General features: G+C 40.3%; 1 protein-coding gene across 4 annotated transcripts in view; it reads right to left on the minus strand.

Moving 5' to 3' along the window:
* UBE3C (ubiquitin protein ligase E3C) overlaps positions 1-18,658 on the minus strand; it is a 122,853-nt gene that overhangs the window by 44,150 nt on the left and 60,045 nt on the right. For all 4 annotated transcript variants that reach the window (XR_016236940.1, XM_017345649.4, XM_002715019.6 and 1 more), the window contains 6 exons: positions 17,024-17,110; positions 11,502-11,659; positions 11,121-11,353; positions 5,298-5,402; positions 4,243-4,330; positions 654-751 (listed from right to left, as the gene is read on the minus strand). Coding sequence is in view for 3 of the 4 variants with exons in the window: in XM_017345649.4 (XP_017201138.1) it covers positions 654-751; positions 4,243-4,330; positions 5,298-5,402; positions 11,121-11,353; positions 11,502-11,659; positions 17,024-17,110 (769 nt within the window). In the remaining variant the exon portion in view is untranslated. The remainder of the gene's footprint in view (positions 1-653; positions 752-4,242; positions 4,331-5,297; positions 5,403-11,120; positions 11,354-11,501; positions 11,660-17,023; positions 17,111-18,658) is intronic.

An 18,658-nucleotide genomic window follows, 5' to 3' on the forward strand; every position in this document is an offset into this window, starting at 1 on the left:
TGTATCTACCTCTTTAAAAAATAAAGGAAAAAAACAAAACAAAACAAAACAAAACAACCCTGTAAAGAGAGAGCAAAGGCCTACTATTACCCAAGAATAGAATCCAGCAATTTTCAGAAACTTGCTATGCATATTTATTAAATACAAACAAAACATCTTGAACTAAATTTGGAAACAGAAACATGTAGACATTTTTGTATATTTGTCAAAATCACCAGGCATGGAATATAAGACACCCATCCATTTCTTCATTCTTAAAAAAATAAAGTAGTGCTTGTGATAACTACAACATGAATCTGCAGAGCATATCTTTACCAAAATATTCTATTTCTAATAATAATGCAGAATTTATTAATTAGAGAAAGAGGACTTCACACTCTGATTACAGGAAATCTGCAGTATAAAAGGCTTTTCAATTAGTTACAACTAAGAGAAAAAAAAACACATTCTGTTTGTATAAGGAAATATTTGGTTGGATTTTAAAAATCACTGTTAGCTACTACATCTAATGAGCAAAATAAAAACTCTAGAACTGGCTAGGCACTAGGTTAACCTTAGAGACTGTTTTCGTTGGTGTGCTAATTTTTTAAAACCAAAATAGTAACTGACCTTAAAATGCCATAATGTAACCAATAAAGAAAGCACCTGCATACCTTCACTCGCTCCTCAAATGGAACCACAAAGGGCAGTTCCGTCAGGATGGCGAGCTGTCTTTCCTCAGATACAGACAGCGGTGGGGACTCCAAACCCACTGCAACACATTAAAAACGCAATCAGTTCATTTGTACTTTCCTTCCCATTTCCACTGCCAGTTACCAAGGTCAGGATTCGCCCCTAAATCATCATTTCATTAATGAACGCATGTTCTATTCCCCCCCCCACAGAGAGAGCTGAGTGTGGCACAATAAATTATTACTTAGCTTTTTCAAACTCACATCAAAGAAGAGGGAAAAAACATTAAGATTTTCATAAGTTTATTAAAAAAACTTTTACTACGACTCCATTTTATGCTCTGTATAAAAGTGAAAACCAGAATATACAAAATGTATTTTATTCAAGTATTCTGAACTATACCACATATTTATTAAACAGCAGATCTACTGACTGCCAACCATGCTACTAGCTAGAATCTCATCACTTTGAACATCTCTAACAGCAACTGAACCCAAGGAAACCGGTTCTTACATGTGACAATTTACCACTATATTTATTTGTTAGCTCAAGTTTTCTAAGTGCATGGTTATTTGTGTAGAAAAGACCATATTTTCTCTTTATAGCCACCCTTCCAAAAGCCCACTGGGCTCTGAATTCTTCAAATATAATTTTATTTACAACCACAAAATAAATTTATCCTGGTAGTTGAAACTTTATATGATAAAAGTCAATCAGCAGGAAACTAAGTATAATAATTGACTATTTTAAACTATCAGTCACTGAAAACACCAATCCAAAATTATTTTTCTAAATTAAACAGCTCATTGTCCCACTACTGGCAGACACCGGGGCAGATAATGCTGCCCCTTCTTGGTTACAAACCCCAGACATGTATCAGGCTCTGCAGTCATGAGGGGAAAAAAGGGTGTAGCACCGTGTGGTGAGCACAGCAAAAGTATCACAGCATGGGGGCCGGTGCTGTGGCACAACAGGTTAAAGCCCTGCCCTGAAGCACCGGCACCCCATATGGGCACTGGTTCTAGTCCCGGCTGCTCCTCTTCTGATCCAGCTCCCTGCTATGGCCTGGGAAAGCAGTGGAAGATTCCCTAAATGGCTGCAGGAGCCAGGGCTGGGCCAGGCAGAAGCCATGAGCTTCATTTGGGTAGCCCACCTGGGTGCAAGGGTCCAAGTATTCAGGCCATCTTCCACTGCTTTCCCAGGTGTATCAGCAGGGAGCTAGATTAGAAGAGGAGCAGGTGGGACATGAACTAGTGTCCATATGGGATATTGGAGTCGCAGGTAGTAGCTTAACACCAGTGTAAGAAACACTGAATTGTTTAAATGTTATAGAAAACTTTAGTAGAATATAATCCAAGTCTTATTTATTTATTTACTTGAAAGAGTTAGAGAGAGAGAGAGGAAGAGGCAGAAAGAGAGAGGTTTTTTTTTTTGTTTTGTTTTTGTTTTTTGACAGGCAGAGTGGACAGTGAGAGAGAGAGAGACAGAGAGAAAGGTCTTCCTTTGCCGTTGGTTCACCCTCCAATAGCCGCTGCGCTGCACTGATCCGAAGGCAGGAGCCAGGGGCCCCTCCTGGTCTCCCATAGGGTGCAGGGCCCAAGCACTTGGGCCATCCTCCACTGCACTCCCGGGCCATAGCAGAGAGCTGGCCTGGAAGAGGGGCAAGTGGGACAGAATCTGGCGCCCCAACCGGGACTAGAACCCGGTGCGCCGGCGCCGCAAGGGGGAGGATTAGCCTACTGAGCCACGGCGCCGGCTTGAGAGAGGTTTTCCATCCACTAGTTCACTCTCCAATTGGCCACAACAGCCCGAGCTGCACCAATCCGAAGCCAGGAGCCAGGAGCTTCTTCCGGGTCTCCCATGTGGGCGTAGGGGCCCAAGGACTTGGGCCATCCTCCACTGCTTTCCCAGGCCATAGCAGAGAGCTGGATTGGAAGTGGAGCAGCTGGGACTCAAACTGGTAGCCATATGGGATGCTGACATGGCAGGTAGTGGCTTTATCCATTATGCTACAGCACCAGTCCCGTAATCCAAGTCTTAAAATGGAACAATTTTAACATCTTGGATACCTAAAATCTTTAATTATACATTATTAAAAATAAGATTATGCCAAGTACATTTAATTTGGTCCAACACCTTTTAAATGAATTCCACAACAAGGGTCTTTAAAAGGAATATGAAATAACCATTAATCCCCAGGTACTCAAAAATTCAGGTTCTCCTCCTTGGAAAAAAAAAGTACAACTAAATTCACCTGCCTGTACTTAGTGTGACAACAGCCCAGTAATTAATCTTATACTGGGCAAATTAAGCAAATCACACACTGTCTACTGTGGTTTTCACATGAACATGTTGATGATATTTGTAAAAACAAAGTAGTTATGGGATCGGTGCTATTGTGCAGCAGGTTAAAGCCCTGGCCTGCAGAGTCAAGTCCTGGCTGCTCCACTTCTGATCCAGCTCCCTGTTAAGGCACCTGGAAAAGCAGCAGAGGAGGGTCCAAATGCTTGGGCCCCTGCACCCATGTGGGAGACCCAGAACAATCTCCTGGCTCCCGGGTTTGGCCTGAGTTCCTGTTGTTGCAGCATTCGGGGAGCGAAACACGGATAGAAGACCATGCTCTTTCTCTCTGTCTCTACCTTTTTCACTCTTGTCTTTCAAATAAATAAATCTAAAAACAACAACAACAACAACAAAGTAGTATTACAGAAAGAATTCAAAGGACAAACTCTGGTCAAGAAGAAAAACCTATAAAAAGAAAGACAAAAGATTTCGGACATTCAAAAGTAGATTTTGGGGCACAGAATGTTTGTCTAAAACATATCATTCTACAAGTTTTCTACTTTTTGAATTATATAATCATGGGACAGTAAATAAAGTTTATTTAAACAAATAAATAAATCTTTTTTTTTTTTTAAAGGAATGTTATACCTTATGATTCCATTTAGAAACACCTGGGAAAAGACAAAATGATAGGGACAAAAGATAAATCAGGAGCTAGGGCTGGGGGAAGGAGCTGGCCATCAAGGAACATAATGTAATCTTGTGCAGTGATAAAACTAGTTTGTATGATTGATTCTGGTGGTGGTCACATAATCACGTTTATCAAACATCACAGAACCATACACTAAAAGGAGTGAATTTTACAGTGTGCAACCAATATACACATATACTTCAATAAACCCGTACTGGGCTCATATTGTGGTGTGGTGGGTAGAGCTGCTGCTCACGACACTGGCATCTCATATGGGTGCTGTTCAAGTCCCAACTGCTGCACTTTTGATCCGACTCCTTGCTAATGGGCTGGGATGAGTAGCAGAGTTGACGAGTGTTTGGGCTCCTGCCACCCATGTGGGAGACCCAGATGAGGCTCCTGGCTCCTGTCGTTGGCCTGACACAGCCCTGGCTGTTACAGCCATCCGGAGAGTGAACCAGCAGAAGGAAGATCTCTCTCTTCTCTGTGGCTCTCCCTCTCTGTAACTCTTTCAAATAAGTAAGTAAATGTGTTAAAAACCAATAACCAAATAGCAACCTGTTTTGAAAAAGCAGTGCCAGCTGTCGAGGACTCACCCTCTAGGGTGGACTGCAGCGGGCCAATCCTCCCCATTCGCCGGAACCTCCACACGTGCCTGGATGCTGGCACATAGAGCTGGGTGACCTGCGGGGAGAGCAACCAACGTTCATTGCTTTCTTTTTTTTGCCAGCACAAACAGTTTTTCCCTAGAGCCAGTGTCTGATATTTACGAATGACAAACAGGTCATCTCGGCACGCGCTTTCCAGGACTTCTCTCTTACACTAGCTGCCCTTTCATACTTTTATAGCTTAATTACTTTTCCTAAGATACCCCATCGCAATTGACATAGTAAATCATAATACTATAATTCCTTTGTGAAGTGAAACATTATCACACTTTAAAAACCCAAGGCCCAGTGCCAGGACAGTATCTGGAGCAGTACCACTGAGACCAGATAATCCTTTAGCACCTGCACAATGTGATCAGGCATCCTAGTTCACAAACGCCTCTGTATGTAGTCCTGCCAGGACTCTTCTCCCACTTGCAAACTGCCCGGCTAACATGAGGTCCCGTTCACAAAGCAAAGGCAGTCTGAATCTCACTCTTCCACGCACCACAGTTACCCAAATAATGTGCTGGTTCCTTTGCTTGCTACAAAAACAGCAGACACAGTTCTTGTTCTTCTTGGTATCATTATGAACTCACTGAGTAAATGTACCTGAAGCTTGAGTTCACTGAAATCTATCTTTGCTGAAGTTCAGATCTTCTACCTGGGAGCAGCAGAAGCCAGTCAAATGCCCGTGAGCCCTTCACAACGGCCAGCGTCCTGCTATGGCCTCACTCTCCAGTGTGACAACAGGGCTTCAGACCCAACTTGTAAGGTCTTTCCCAGACTCAGCACCAAGCACTGGGCCAGAACTGTTTCTTTTCTGAGTATTGGAGCTGTTCACGCACAGGACCTATCACTGTTTCAAGACCTCGTCAGTGGGCAGGACCAGAAGCTACAGTTTAATTCAAGGATGAACTACCTCATGAGAACCCCCCCTAGAAAGTTAAAAGATGAAAAATAATTTTTAATGAAAAACATTAAAGTGATTATTTCAGTAATACCTTATCTGCTTTAATATCTTCTTGCTCTGACAGCCAGTGGTTCGGAGGACAGAAATTTCTTCTTGTGTCTCTGGACTTCAACATTTTCACTAGATTGGTGATCACCTGAAGAAATGAACAAGTCTGTGTCATACAAAGGAGTTCAGATGCTACAAGGGCACAAAGCAAGCACCACCGCTGACCAGATGTTAGAGGAGCACATGCCGGTGGGACAGGGGATGCTCCTGTTATCTAAATGTTTCAAAGAAAACAGGACTCAGGAAGTGAGACCTGGCCTTAGACCACCAAATACTTCACAGAAAAGTGTTTCCTTCTGCCATCACAAGAAAGTGCTGGAAGTACAAAGCAGTTATCCATCAGCAAACAGAGAAAAACCAATGCAAATATGTGCACGTGATGATTCTTCAATTACAAGGGGGGGCGGCGGTTAAGGTGCTGGTTGGGATGCAGAGCCTGGATTTCATTATTAGTTCCAACTCCCAGTTAAACCTTCTTGTCAGTGCAGATCCTAAGAGGCAGCAGGTGATGGCTCAAGTAGTTCTGTCCCTGCCACTGTTATACGAGATCTGGACTGAATTCCCTGCCCCAAGCTTTGGGGCTGGCACACCCTGCTCCTGTAGGAATTGAGAGTGACCTGGTTCTACCTCCCTATGTCTTCGTCTCACAAATAAACAAAATTCTAAGGGAGGCAGTGACTAAGTTTTGAAACACATATTTAGAAACGTATCAGCTCACATGGGCTATAATCAAAAGCATCTCCAACTGTTCAATGCTTATAAAATATTTTCCAAAGATAAAACAATATTTTTTTTTTCTGAGAAATAAATATTATATCATGGTCACTGACAGAAAATGAGAAGCATGTCCTTCTCATGTCTTCCAAAAAGAGAAATAACTGGGCTGGCATTGTGGTGTAGTGGGTTAAAGCCTTGGCCTGCAGTGCCAGCATCCCAAAAGGGCACCAGTTGTAGTCCGGGCTGCTCCACTTCCAACCCAGCTCCCTGCTATGGCCTGAGAAAGCAGCAGAGGATGACCCAAGTCCTGTGGCTCCTGCACCATGTGGGAGACCCGGAAGAAGCTCCTGGATCCTGGCTTCGGTTCAACTCCGGCCGTTGTAGCCATTTTGGGAGTAAACCAGTGGATGGAAGACCTCTATGTCTTTCTCTTTGTCTTTCCAATAAATAAATCTTAAAAACAAAAAAAAGAATAAAGATGCTTATATAACATTTCTCTTACATAAGCATCTGGAGTTAGATATATCAATGGTCATAATTCCACAAAAGTTTGGTCTGATCTCAACAAAATTTCTAAAATGGGAGCTGATGTTGTGGCTCATTTTGCTAAGCCTCCGCCTATGGCACCAACATCCCACATAGGCACTGGTTCGTTTCCTGCTGCTCCCCTTCCCCTCTTTAGATCCAGCCCTCTACTGTTGCCTGGGAAATCAGTAGAGGATGACGTGTTGAGGTCATTTGGGGAGTGAACCAGTGAAAGGAGGACCTTTCTGTCTCTTCCTCTTTCTGTCTGTAACTCTACCTCCCAAATAAAAAAAAAAAAATCTTAAAAAAAATGTAGCAGCATGTTTATTTGATATGTTAACTCCTGTCTCCCATATCATATTCTTCCACATTAGATAAAAACCTTAAATAAACTAATGAAATTATTTAAGTCAATATTTAGATAAAAGCAATTGTTACACAAGCTTTGTTATGTAACTTAAAAATAGGTTTCTCTTAACTCCAATATTAAAAAGATCAAGAAAATAATCTCTTAAAAAAGACTCCTATAAAAGAAAAATAACATTTGCCAACTTTCCAAGATATTTTTCACATGATCCCTCTATATTTGTGAGTTCATCGCCTATGTTGATCCTAATTAGAAAATTTTGCTCAATTGATCTCAGGGAAATATTCTTAAACGTTACTTATAGTATTGTATCTTACTATATTATAGTATCATTGTATTAAGTTAACAGAATAGAAGCTATGAATGCCAAATTATAGTATTTCTGAATTGAGATGATTAACTTTTAGATATAATATTGCAACTAAAAAAGTATATACAGCAAGTAAAATAAAAATCTCCTTTATCTTAAGTCTGCTGTGTAAAATCTGATTAGTAAAACCAATCAGTACTGTCAACTCTTTAAAAAGCCCAGTATAAAGCAAACATAATAAGTTAATTAGATGTGGTGTGTAATGTGAGAAACATGTCAAATGAGAGCAGATTTTTAAAAACTTGACTCTGTAATAAATATGTAAAAAAGGAATTATGACAAAAGGTGGTGGTGCACCAACTGTAAGAATATCACTCACAGGAGAATGACGGTTTTCTCAAAGATGATCAAAGGTGCGACAGGACATTAGCGCTTGGTGTTTCTATCCTCTATGTTGCAATAGTACTGACCTCCTAGTTTTGTTTTGTCCTCAAAGGAATTAACTGAAGGCATGTCTTACCATGTAGGAATACACTAAGGACAGAGGCATGTTTGAGTTCATTTATGATCCCCAGGCACAGGACTGGGTTAGCCTGTGTGGGATAAATATTGTGCATGTTTCAGCAACATCCCTAACCTAGGGAAATCATGAACAGCTGGCATGGACTGCCATGGTCAAAAGGTTAATCAAGGTTTATACAGTCCTTGGTTATCACTTGTTAAATCTGGGATATTTTGAAAGACGATTGTATGCTCAGAAAATCCATTTTAATTAGTCAAAAAAATAAAAACAATCAAACTACCAAACATAAAAAAAAATATGGCATACCTCCACAAGAACAAGAACAAAATATGTTACAGTCTTTTGCATCTGTTGGTTTACAGTGACAGTTACTGGTTGTATGTTAGGACAATAATTAGGGCACTGCCTTTTTTTTTTTTTAAGAAAGTTTTTTGAAACTAAACATACGAATCAATTACCAACTGATTCAAACTCATTCACACCGCACACTTCTCCACATGCATGTATACAGATAGAAACAGGCAAGGAGCTCAGTGCTTTCCTCTTCATTTCTATGATGCACTGTCCTTTGACTTAACTGCCGTTGAGTCTGGTAGCTTCACACAAACACACACCAAAGTAAAATTTCCTATCTCCTCAAAGAGCTAAAGCAATTATAGCTATAAATTACATTTCAAGAGGAGTTTACAAATTTGATAAATGCATAAACTGTTTTAGCAGTGTCAATGCAGGGCTTAGAAACTGACCTCAATTCTTATGGTGACAAAGAAAGATGGCTCTATGCACTTAAAATTCTAGGTTGTGACCAGCCAATAGAGCCTCTCACACAAATTGGCTTGGGAAGACCATCATAAGACTGAAAAAGGAAAACGGCTGGTGTTGAAGGAGTCAGGTCTCATCATTTGCAATTCTGTCAAGATCAACAGAAGGCAGAAAATCATTGGCAAACTGCTTTCTTTTACCTTCCTTGGTTGATTGTACCTTTAATTCTTCAAATTTGGCATCATAATACACAGACAATGCTAATGAAATTTTATTTTAGTACTAGTTTTACAGAAGGAATATAAAATAGCAGCTGGCTCTCTGGAACTACTAGGGACATAGCCTAACCTGTAAAATAGGGATAATTATAGTACCCTCCTTCCAAAATCATTGTATTCAATGAATTAATATGAGTACATGCAAAGATCTTAGCACACACTGTCAGAACACAGTAACCATCCAGGTATGAATTCTTATTGTTTCTTTCTCATAGTAACTATTCTCAAGGATCATGTCTTGACTTTTTACTATTCTGGGAACTCATATCATTAACAAGCAGTAATGTCTGGGGAAGATGAGAGGGTAGAACCAAATGCTTTCCAAAAACTGTCTTGAAATATTTCTACTTGAAAAATCAGTAAGCCTTTGTAATAACTTATTTTCAAACCTAAAATAATCCTGTAACCAAAAAAAAAAAAAAAATAGAACTTTAAATTAAGTCTTTGAATGATGAATTAACGTTGCAATGACTTATTCGGGGGTATAAGAAAAAAAATTACCTAAAAAACTTTCACTTAATGTTTATGTAAAGCAAAATGGGGCTGGAAATGGAGAGAGAGATAAAGAAACAAGAGATATCCCATCTGCTGGTTCACTCTCAAAGCTGCAAACCCCAGGGCTGGGCCAAGTCAAATCAGGAGCCTGGAACACCATCCAGGTCTCCCCCGTGGGTGCAGGGACCCTCTCACTTGAGTCATCACTTGCTGCCCAACTCACACTGGGATGCACATTACCAGGAAGCTAGAATTCTAGGAGAGCAGAGCTGGGACCTGAACCAGGTACTCGAATATGGGATGCTGGGGTCCCACAAAGCTGCTTAACTGCTGCACTAAACACCCACCTTGGAAAATATCATATATACAGCATTATTAAATTAAGAGATTCCCATGTGTAAAAGATAAGCCTGTTATATGAAAATTATGAAACTTCCAATAGGTGCTATAAAACAGTGGGATTATCTCATACTGTACACAAAACCTGATATCTTACTTAATGGAGAGCTTTATTAACAAAGATCATAGAGTTTAATTAAACACTAAGAAAGCACACACACTACCATAATACCCATATCCAGGAAAAGCTTACATAAGAAGTACAAGTTTATATAGGTGAAAAGGCTTAGTTTTAGCTTAGAAAAACTTCAAAATTGTCTATCTTTAAGAATGGATATATTAAGGGCTCAACATATGACCTTTCAAGTTTACTTAGGAATATAGAGATGGGTAATTAAAATAAAGTATGCAAACATATATTACATTAATCTGCACGAATTATAAATTCAATGCTGCATTAGTACTGTATTCAGTGCAATCAAAACATTATCAGTTCCTCTCACGGCTGCTAATGCTCATGCTCCTAAGTGAAATGTGTTGTAAAACCAGGCAGAATGGGCTGGATAGAGACTCTCGTGGGCTTGTAGGATGAATAAGCATTCCTTAATTAGCCCATCAGGTTAAGTGCAAGCATTAATGGGCCTTTCCTAAAGTCTAGCTTGACATCTTTCTCCAAACATGGCCAAGAAGAAAGTTCCATTAGCAATATTAATACAAGCTTAGTTGATCATTTTCATTCAATTAACTTCTTTCAATTAAATAGATAGCTTGACAAAAGCAGTGATAGAAGACCTGAGGGGCAGCTGATGGCTCGAACTGAACATGAGTGTGCGAGGGTCGCTGGTGTTAAACGGACTGTAAATCCAGCACTCAATTTGGAAAATGCATTTCTTCTGCTCTCACTCCTTTAATGAGCAGTTTTAGCTGACTAGAAGTGTTTGCTGCAGAAATTTCACGGGCAGTCAAGCACCCTTTTTCACTTCTCTTATTCTGCCCCAGTAGTTAGATTTTCAGTGGAAGGTTCCTTCCAACATTCCAGTCATGGCAATTCATAACTTCTCTTTCTGCATGGCTAAAAATAAAAATATTGCAAAATAATTTACACACAACTTCTACTTAAAATTAAATGGCCATTCCACTCTTGTTAATTAACTTTTTAAAAGATTAAAATCTTTTTTAAAAATCTGTAAGAGATCTTCTCTATGGGAAATAAAAATGAAAACATTAAAAACCTTTTATTTATACTTTACTCTTCATAAAAAGTACTTAGAGTAATTTACAAAAGATACACATAACAATATAAAAATTACATTAAATGCGGCAAATAAAAGATAATGACTTTTCTTAATCAAAAAAAAAAAAAAAAAAAAAAGATTTGCGAATTACACATTCTGCCTGAAACACACCTGCGTCTCCGTTCTCCTGAAATGAGTCCTGCCAAGAGAAATCTGCATATACTGCACCCTCAATAAGAAAAAAACAAACTGCACCTTAAATAACTGAATCCATCGCTTTTGCTCCATTTGTATACACTGCTGCATTTCAGAACTGGTCGTAACTCCAATACTTTGAAATGCTGCAATATATTCCTCCCGCACTTCAGGTTTCGTTTCTGGATATGCCAGCTTGATGATCCCTAAGCAGGCATCCCGAAGGCAGCGAGACAGCATAATTAGCTCTTCTAAAGTAAAAGGCATCATGGATGATTGTCTTTGACCTACAACTGAAACATAAGCCAATTTTATATCACACACACTCTGCTCATTTGTCAACACACATTAAAAGGCTCAGTAGGCATAAAATCTTTCTATCATCTATGAAAACCAACAGGCCACGTGGCAAGCAACCAATTGATTCCTCAAAATTCTTACCTTCTATGGGATCACCGAAGAATTCATTATCATGTATGGAAATTAGTGAATGACTAAACAAGGAGCTAAAAAGGTAAAAGAGTGGGATGATTCGACTAGAATCTTCAAAAGACATGGGAGAACCCCTTGATATCACCTGAAGCAATGGTACCATAGACCTTGAGTTGGGGAAAGGAAGGAAAAAGAAAAAACAGTTATTTTAAGTGGTTTTAGCACGGGAAATAATAAAGAGATGACATCAGACAAATACAAACAAGGAAAATAATACTTACATTAACACACTACTGAGAGACAAGGTAAAGTCTCTGTGACCATACAGGTTAATAAGCAGCAAAGGTTAACAACAAACAGCACACCAACCCACTACTTTCATTCATACGCCTGCTAGTACTTATAGCAACTGGGTGAATTCAGTTATTGAGAGCAAGCCAGCGGCACAAAAAGTTGAGATCCTAAAAAGAGGCCTGTAATAAGTATGCCACTAGTAGAGACACATATTTTACTTTTGTGAATAACACCATGCCCTTCCCCCTCTACCTAACATATTTAACAAAGGTAAGTCATTCTGGTCTTATGAAAAATTTATCTAGCTACCAACTCTGAAACACTTCAACACGGAAGTTAGGATCTTCAGGAACAGCCTCCCTCTTCTACCCTGAGCCTTGTTTCTGCTGTCTGGGTATATTTACTGCTCTGGTCACAGCTGCTGTTCTTACATGAAGTGACCCCCCAAGCAGTGATAAGATGAGGCGGGTCTTCAGAGAACTTCTGTGGTCTCTTCCAGCTACCAACAACCACCATCTATCAAATGCACTTCTTGCACCTGGAATGTGTTCCTTTTCTCTCTCATTTCAGCCTGGTTCCTTTAGCTAGTGGAACATTTAGCTGACAGAGATCTTTCGGAACTGTAAAACCCAGTGACTTCTCCAGCATCCATCTCAATCAAGTGCGCTCGCAGACTCTGGGTGATCCCCTTCTCACCTCCTTGAGCAGCCTTTGTCACAAACTACAGGTGTATCTTAGGTGAGACCTGACTGGGAGTAGGACTCACAGATTATGCCAGAGCAAAGTGGCTGTGGTGAGCTGGCTCTGCCAGCTGGAGCTTTCCAATCTCCACGATGCACAGTTCAGAGCAGGGCACTGCCTGTAACGGTGTGACGACAGCAAGGACTCCAACATACAGCCTAACTCCGTTCCCATGAAGAAATACACTCCTGCTACTGCCACCATCTTATACATCCCAAAACGCCTGATGTATAAGTCTAGTTGCAGCATTTCACATTCAGCACTATGCTGAATGGCTTCGTCAGTCAATGGACAAAGGCATTCATCCAAAACAAAAATGCAGCAGAGACATATAGAAAGTCACAAAGTGCAGCTGTCCTCACTGTGCAGCAGGGACTTAACTAAGCATCCTGTGAGAGCAGTAGCACTCCGGTATTTCCTGAGTCACTCCCACAGGCCTAGTACTTAGGGGCCATCCACTGAAAGTTTTGCTGACATACAGAAGAAAACCTTAATATCATACATTCTGTTGCTATTAGTAAAATAATGGTTGGTACCTTTTAGTTCCCTTACCACTGAATGCTGAGAAGTATTTCTGAATCCAAAAAGGTGATGAACAAGCCTGCAGCTATTACCCTCATTAAGAATACTTGTACACAAAGTTACCGTCATCTTTTTTTTTTTGACAGGCAGAGTTAGACAGTGAGAGAGAGACAGAGAGAAAGGTCTTCCTTTTTCCATTGGTTCATCCCCCAAATAAATGGCTGCTACGGCTGGTGCGCTGCGCCGATCCGAAGCCAGAAGCCAGGTGCTTCCTCCTGGTCTCCCATGCGGGTGCAGGGCCCAAGCACTTGGGCCATCCTCCACTGCACTCCCTGGCCACAGCAGAGAGCTGGACTGGAAGAGGAGCAACCGGGATAGAATCCGGCGCCCCAACCAGGACTAGAACCCGGGGTGCCGGCGCCGCAGGCGGAAGATTAGCCAAGTGAGCCGTGGCGCCATCCAGTTACCATCATCTTATCACCAGTTATGCACACACATATGCCAGTAAAAAGCAAAAAGCCCTTACTTGTGTTTCTAAAAAGATTAAGGCAATCAACCAACATTAACTTGTTCTCTTTAACGCAGGGGTGGGGAATATCTGGTCTGTGAGCTATCCCTACAAGACAGCCCACAGGCCTGTGAAATCAGGGCCACAGTTGTGGCATAGCAGGTTAAGCCTCAGCCAGCGATGCTGGAATCCCTTACGGACTTCACTTGTGATCAAGCTCCCTGCTAACGTGCCTGGGAAAGCAGTGGAAGATGGACCACGTGTTTGGTCCTCTGCACCAACGTGGGAGACCCAGAAGTAGATCCAGGCTCCTGGCTTTGGCTCAGCCTTGACCATTGCAGCCATTTGGGGAGTAAACTAGTGGATAGAATCGCTTTCTCTCTCTCTCTCTCTCTCTGTCTTTTCCTCCTCTCTCTGCAAGTTGGCCTTTCAAATTCATAAAAAATAAGTATTTTAAAAAATATAAAAAGGACTTGCAAAATAATTTCGTCTGGCCCTGCCAAGGCAACTGCAAGCAAGAATCAAAATTCAATAAATCTACAGCAGGCTAATTTTTAAGTTGATTATTTTGTACAGCCCACGGATGATGTTATAAGTATAAATAGACCTTGGCAGAAAAAAAGGTTCCCCACTCCTGCAACCCTGGGAAATACATAAGAGGCAGTCATCATTTTCACTTTAAAGACAGAAAATGGGACTGGTAAGAAGGGTCACATATGCACCAGCGTGCCCCTGCAGCTGGGGGCACAGAGGAAACCCAGGCCTCCTGATTCTCTGCTGGTCACTCAAGCTACCGTAAATACCAAATCAAAAACTCTTCTGAAAACAGGTCCATCTCAAAGACTTACATACAAATAACAATTCTATAATGTACTGTACTCGAAAAGACATTGATTTGTAACTGAGGGAACTTGCTTGAATTACTGATTATCAATGAGGCAAATCTCTAGGCTCTGTACATGTCCACAGGACAAAGGTGGAACCAATCCTCTCCTCTTCCTTCTAATTGAGGAGCTGCTTCTTTAAAAGTACTACTGTAGCCTGTTTGAATAACAATGGCGCTCAGTATACGCACCAGTGACATATGGACAAAGTAAAGGAATGCCTAATGGAAAACAGTAAGCAGCTGGCTGTAGGTTCCTTCATATTTAACAAGGAGGAAGCTAACTTGGCTGATTCCAACACTAAACATTGAATACCAGGTACATGAAGGAGAATGCTGCTTGTGATATTTGGTGGCGACAGTCCACATGCAGTCTCCCTGACTGTGGGAGAAGCAGCAGTCTCTCAGGTCTTGCACCACCTGTATCTAAACTACCTAAGAGCCTCTGAGGTCACGGCTGACAAGTCAAGTTTCCGGTTTAGGACCTGGAGACCTGCATCTCAGCCCCTCTGCTGATGAAGCTGGAAGCCCTGGCTGTGTGAGCCTTCCTGTGAAATACTTAGCGGCCAGGGCTACTGCACAGCAGGCTACGCCTCTGCCTGCGGGCGCAGGTCTGTGTCCTGGCTGCCCCATTCTAGCCCAGCTCCATGTGCACCTGCATGGGAGATCAGCAAGAAGCTCTGGCTCACATCGGCCCAGCTCTGGCTGCCCGTTGTGGGCATCTGGGAGTGAACGGGCAGAGAGAAGATCCTTCTCTCTCTGTAACTCTACCCCTTAAATAAATAAATAAAATGTTTTTTAAAAAGAAGCTGTTTAAAATTAAACTCAATGCCATTTTCAGAAAATCAGGTATTTCATCTTAAATTTTATTCCCTATAATAAACATGAGACATATTAAAGGGTAATTCAAAAAGTTTATACAATAGAATCAGAAAACAACTCTATGTTGGTACGTAAACATTTTGAAAAAGTTCATGTATAGTCTGCATAATACACTATATTCAACAGTGCCAGCCCCTCATTAAGTTTTTCAAGACTGTCAGATTAGGACTGAATTAATACTCTGTTTTTTGAGGGATTTTATAATACTAAATATCAAATAAACAAATTCTCAAATTGTCTTTGATGGAAAAGTTTTTACCAACTTATCAAATATTAATATTTTAAAATAATTAACAATATCCCATTTTTCTTTCACACCATGACTCCATTTCCGCACTAAGAGATAAATGCCATAAACAAATAAATAATTATCAGACAGAACTATGGCTGTATCTCTGTTGCTAAGCTGAGACACTTACAGGTTAAATGATAATTTCCTGTCCTAATGGGCCCCAATCTCCTTTCACGCTAAACAAACTTCTCCTTCATGAACATCAAGGTTGGCACAGTCAGGAGTGGTTGAAATGCACAAGACAAAACAAAACAAAACGTATCTAAAACCTCATTTTTTTTTCAAATGAAAGGAAAAGGGATTTTTCTAGACACTAAGTTATTCTAGGTGTCCTCAACAATACAATTTTGTTGCTAACTGTTAACACAGGATAGATTACTTATCCTTTATGAGTTTCAATAGTCACTACAGTGGCATACTTAAAAACTTCTTCTACCCACACATGATTCAGTAAATGAAAAACATGAGAGTAATTCAAAGTAATGGTAAACATAAATAGAATTCTCCTTTTATTAACAGCACAGTACAGACATTTCAGACTCCCAAGTTTCATTCACCAAGGGCAGCCCCACGGGCGAAGGGCACTGCTGATCTTTTTCTCTGCCTACTGTGCAGAGAACCTCAGAATCCAGAAATCTCAACAGCAGACAGTCTAGCAGCAGCTGACATGTTGCGGATTACTCTGAAGATGAGTGCATATTTAAATTCTGGACACCCACCAAGAATTCTTTCTTCCAATCTCTTGCTCCAAAAAAGAAAAACACATTTCCTTTCACCACAGTTGCCTCCCACTGAAATGTGCCTTTCCCTCACAGGACAAGCTGACTCACAGGACCTGGTAACCATAACGCTGTTGGTACTAGTACAACTGAGTTACATGTCTTCCTGTGCTTACAGCAGAGAGGGATGAGCTTAGACTTCCAACAGAGGAGAAATTCAACAACACTGCGATGGGCTAAGTCACTTTTGTATAAAGGGTTTCTGAATGTGAAATTTCTACTTATTACATGTATATTAAAGATCCAGTTACATAATGATTCGTACATGCAAAAATCAATTTGAATAAAATTTTAGAAACCAACTTCTATAATGTTTGTAAAACCATAAAATTTGCTTCTAAATTTCCCTTTCAAAAGCACATTAAATTCATAGAGAGCAAATAAATTCAAAGTCTCTGGTTTTTTAAAAATGACTAGGATTTTAAAAACTAACTTACCTTATATAATGCCATACTCTGAACATATACACAGAGAACTATGAAGTTTGGTACTTTAAGTTGACACCATGCAGAATTTTCTTCCAATTTGAAACAAACCAAGTAGTACTTAAAAACACCTTCTCAAAACAGTTTTATTTGGTTGTCAATTTCCGTATTCATAAGCTCAATTTATTAAGTGTGTAACACATACCCTGTGATCATCCGTGTTGTCATGGAAGATATTAGAAACCAAAGATGTCTCAGAAACCTGGCATTAAAGGCTAAACTGTAGAGAAGCCTACAAAGAAATTGGGAGGAAATAAGACAGAGTAAGCATGTATACAGAAATATGGTCTTCAAAAATGACAAATAGCTATCCCTAGCTGAGTGCTGGCTCAAGTTCTGACTGCTCAGCTTCCAGTTCACCTTCCTGCTAACATGTCTGGGAAGACAGCAGAGGATGGCTCATGTACTTGGGTCCCTGTCACCAGGCGGGCGACGGGGATGGAGCTCATGACTCCTAGCTTCATCCTGGCCCACACCTGGCTGTTGTGACCACTTAGGAGGTAAACCAATGGACAGATCGTTTTCTGTCACTCTACCTTTTAAATAAATCTTAAGAAAGCAAAATCACTTCAAAGAAGAGCATCCTGTTGAAAAACAGAGCTTTATTAAAAAATAACGGGGCCGGCACTATGGTGTAGCAGGTAAAGCCAGCACCTGCAGTGCCAATATGCCATTCGGGTGCCAGTTCGAGCCCCGGCTCCTCCACTTCTGATCCAGCTCTCTGCTATGGCCTGGGAAAGCAGTGGAAGATGACCCAAGTCCTTGAGCCCCTGCACTTGCATCAGAGACCCGGATGAAGCTCCTGATTCCTGGCTTTGGCCTGGTCACTGCGACCATTTGGGGAGTGAACCAGCAGATGGAAGATCTCTCTCTGACTCTCCCTCTCTGTGTAATTCTGACTTTCAAATAAACAAATGAATTTTTTTAAAAAAGCAAAAGGAAAAAAACAATTAAAAACCATGAACTTCTAACATGAAAAAATCCTAGAATATGTTTAGGTTTTTCCTCTTTTATCAAGAAATTGTTTACAAACATGTATTTGCTATTTTTCCTAAAAATAAAAACAATATATGGCAAAAGAGATTTATCAATACTAAACCTCTTCTATTTAGACATAATAAAAGCTGAATATTATGCTATAAATTAATCTTTATATATTTCTTTGTATACAAGCTCTTATAAGTTTTCTTGTAACAGTTTCTCACTAACATTTTCATGTGATATGTATATAGGAAGCATCATTTTAATTGGTACAGCTTTCAAATGTTACATTTAAGGTAACTTCAAGATAGTCACTCAATAGGCAATAATAAAAATTATTAAATTACTGAAGGTTTTAGCTCTGAGTTTTACTTCTAAAAGGTAAAGTGACAAATTCTATATACTGGAATAGATTTTAAAATTCAGCTTTATTTAACTGTACCATCCCTGTGAATACAGTAGTAAAGAAAGGTAATTTCCCCCCAGGCCATCAATTCAGACCGGCTGTCCGGAGGACTGTTCAGGTTATGGACAGCAGCTCACACACAAGGCGGCTGAGGTTACTCACAGGCTTCCTCTGCGAGTCAGGGTACTGCAGGTGAACACCAAGGACCACCCACCTCTCCCAGCACACGCACACTAAGGCACTACTTTGTGTTTTTCCACAGATAGCCATCACCTCACTGTCAAAAGCAATATTAAAAGATATATCAATTCACCTCTGCAATAATGCAAGATTAAAAATAAATTCTAAATTTCCTTAAGACTAATAACAGTATAAAGACATATTTTAACTTGA

The sequence above is a fragment of the Oryctolagus cuniculus genome, chromosome 7, assembly GCF_051225735.1.
Source record: "Oryctolagus cuniculus isolate XC-2025 breed Fujian yellow rabbit chromosome 7, ASM5122573v1, whole genome shotgun sequence".
Lineage (NCBI taxonomy): Eukaryota > Metazoa > Chordata > Mammalia > Lagomorpha > Leporidae > Oryctolagus > Oryctolagus cuniculus.